Source organism: Anser cygnoides, chromosome 33 (genome assembly GCF_040182565.1).
Source record: "Anser cygnoides isolate HZ-2024a breed goose chromosome 33, Taihu_goose_T2T_genome, whole genome shotgun sequence".
In the NCBI taxonomy this organism is placed as follows: domain Eukaryota; kingdom Metazoa; phylum Chordata; class Aves; order Anseriformes; family Anatidae; genus Anser; species Anser cygnoides.
The window spans coordinates 2,640,029-2,642,354 of record NC_089905.1 but is presented as its reverse complement, the minus strand read 5'-3'; the positions used below and the strand labels follow the sequence as shown (position 1 = coordinate 2,642,354).

Genomic DNA, 2,326 nt, shown 5'->3' with positions numbered 1-2,326 from the left:
TCCAGGGAACAATCTCTGCTTGTGCCCCAAAGCCAGAGTTTGCAGGCAGTGGTGTTTGGTGTTGTTTTTTTTTTGCAGAGCCTGGGACAAAGAAGGTGTGTGGGGCAGCTGATGGTCTGAGTCAGGAGGGGGAGTTTTGTGCTGCTCAGCCCCTGGGATGCACATGGAGATTTGTGAGCTGAGAGCTTTTTCCTCTGCTAATCTGTCTGATATCCCCTGATGTCCCCGTTTGTCCCCTGATGTCCCCAGGAATAGTTGCTGCTGGACAGGGACAATGGGGCCCATGTCAAGTAGGAGAACCTTGGAGAGAAAAATCTAGAAGACCTCCAAGGCCCTGGAAAGTGAGAAAAGAAACGGAAAGAGAATGTGGGTTTCATGAATTGTAAGCTTTATTGTTTTCCCCATCCAGAGGAGCCTGAAACAGAAGCGTGCAGCATCAAAGGCTTCCCGGTGGTAACTGTGCCCGGCACACCTGGAAGGGCCATCTCCTGCATCGTTGAAAAGAAGGACTGCTTGCGGGATGCTTTGGGTCTGATTTCATGTGGGGTAATGGTGAGGCACAGGGCAGAGTCCCCGGGACAGCTGTAAGAATGGGCGCTGCGTGGTCTGGGCGTGCAGGTGGAGGCAGCCGGCGTTGGGTGCCCGGATCCTGGTGCTAGTACTTGGGGTACGTTGGCGGCAGCTTGCAGATGTTCTTGGTGTACTGGGGGCAGTAGGGCTGCACGGGGGGGCAGTAGCGCTGCACAGGGGGGCAATAGATCTGCACGGGGGGGCAGTAGCGCTGCACAGGGGGGCAGCACGGCGTCACGCAGGGGAACTGGGGCACGGGTTCCCTCTGGAAGGTGGAATGGCATGAGGGTCCTGAGTCATGGCAGGAGGAGCGGGAGCTGTGGCAGGAGGTCTCGCGACTGTGGCAGGATCCACGGGAGCACATCTTTCCGGGGAGTTGGCAAAGCTGTCAGGAGCAAGAGATCATCCTGGTGAGAGGAGACCCAGGCGCACTTCTCACGTAGCCTCAGCCCCTCCTTTCTTTCATTATACCTTTTCCCCAGCTCTTCCCTTTGCCCTCTTTCTTTCTCTCCATCTTCCCAGCCCAACCCGAATGTACCCTGAGCCCTGCCCCACCCTTGGGGCTTGCTCCGGCCCCTCCTGCATGCAGCTTAGTCCCCCAAGTCGATGCAAGGAGCCTTGCCAGCCTCTCCTGAAGACCATTTCCCATCCCAGGGCCCAGGGCCACCTGCAGGGAGCTCAAGCTGCCAGAGCATCCCTTGCCATTGCCTCACTGCCCCCCCTCCTGCCCCAGCCATCCCCATCCCCACGCCTGCTGCTCCTGGAGCAACACTCGGCTGCTGGCAGATGACACCAAGCTATGTGCCCACACCCAGGAGGACACCACGGCCCCCAGTGCCAGCTTTTTCTCTAGCAGCAGCAGCAGCAGCAGGAGGAAGAGGAGGAGGAGAACATGTCTTACCTGTGGAGCTGCAGGGAGAAGTGTCTGGATGCGATGGTGAGCGAGTGAGGAGCACTGGGCTGAGCCGCCTTTTATACAGCTCCCAAAGGTCACGTCGGGTATGAGACACCAGTGCACAAGGGCGGTGGGGTTCTCCACGCGCTCAGTGAGGCACGTGCTGGCGCTGCCCTATTCTTAGTGCTTCCTCCTTGACGCACGGTGTTCTCTCCCATCTTTCAATGCCAGAGATTTCCCTAGGAGGAGGGGGGAAGCGATCTCTGTCCCGTTTCCTGGAGACTGACACTAAGCTCATCGGTATTCCCTAGGGTGCCGATGGGCAGCCGGGGTTGCATCAGGGGGAGAAATGTCGTTATGGCTCTGAAATGCTGACTCCTGCAGCAGGCACACTGTTGTGTGCAAGAGACAGCTCAGGACGTTAATTGAGGTGTTGTTTTATGACAAGGGGAAATGGGATTAGCAGGCCCTGGCTCGATGCTGGGCAGTCTGCTGGGATTTCCTTGGAGCCGTGCCATGACATAAAAGGAAACTCTTTGTGATTCTCCACCTGCCCCTGCACTTCCCAGGGGAATGGGCCCCTCTCCTTCCTCCCCCTCTATCAAAGGTTCGTTGGTGCTGAAGTTCAGAGAACCTGTGCAGGGTCTGTGGCCATTCAGGTTTCCTTTCCTTGACTTTTTTCTTTCCCTTCACCTGTCTTATCCTCTTATCACCTGACGTCATGAGCAGGGAAGTGTGGAAGGCAAAGGATTCTGAGCAAGGGAGGTTTTCAGCTGAACTTTCAGGAAGGTTTTCATGCTGTCCCCATTGGCAACACGATGGGCATTAAGGCTGGATTTGTAATCCCACCTGAGTCAGCCT

The 2,326-nt window shown here is 56.6% G+C and overlaps 1 protein-coding gene across 1 annotated transcript; it reads right to left on the bottom strand.

Annotated features, from left to right (window-relative positions):
* Positions 1–367: 367 nt before the first annotated feature.
* Positions 368–1,627, bottom strand: LOC136788173 (putative small proline-rich protein 5). Its single transcript, XM_066986255.1, has 2 exons — positions 1,472–1,627; positions 368–955 (listed from the first exon to the last, which is right to left on the bottom strand). The coding sequence occupies exon 2, from the start codon at positions 932–934 to the stop codon at positions 656–658; it is 279 nt and encodes a 92-aa protein (XP_066842356.1). The 5' UTR covers positions 935–955; positions 1,472–1,627; the 3' UTR covers positions 368–655.
* Between the last annotated feature and the right edge of the window lie 699 nt (positions 1,628–2,326).

What these genes read in the sequence shown, in the direction of transcription:
- LOC136788173 (XM_066986255.1), bottom strand. Translation starts at nt 934, where the DNA reads ATGTGCTCCCGTGGATCCTGCCACAGTCGCGAGACCTCCTGCCACAGC.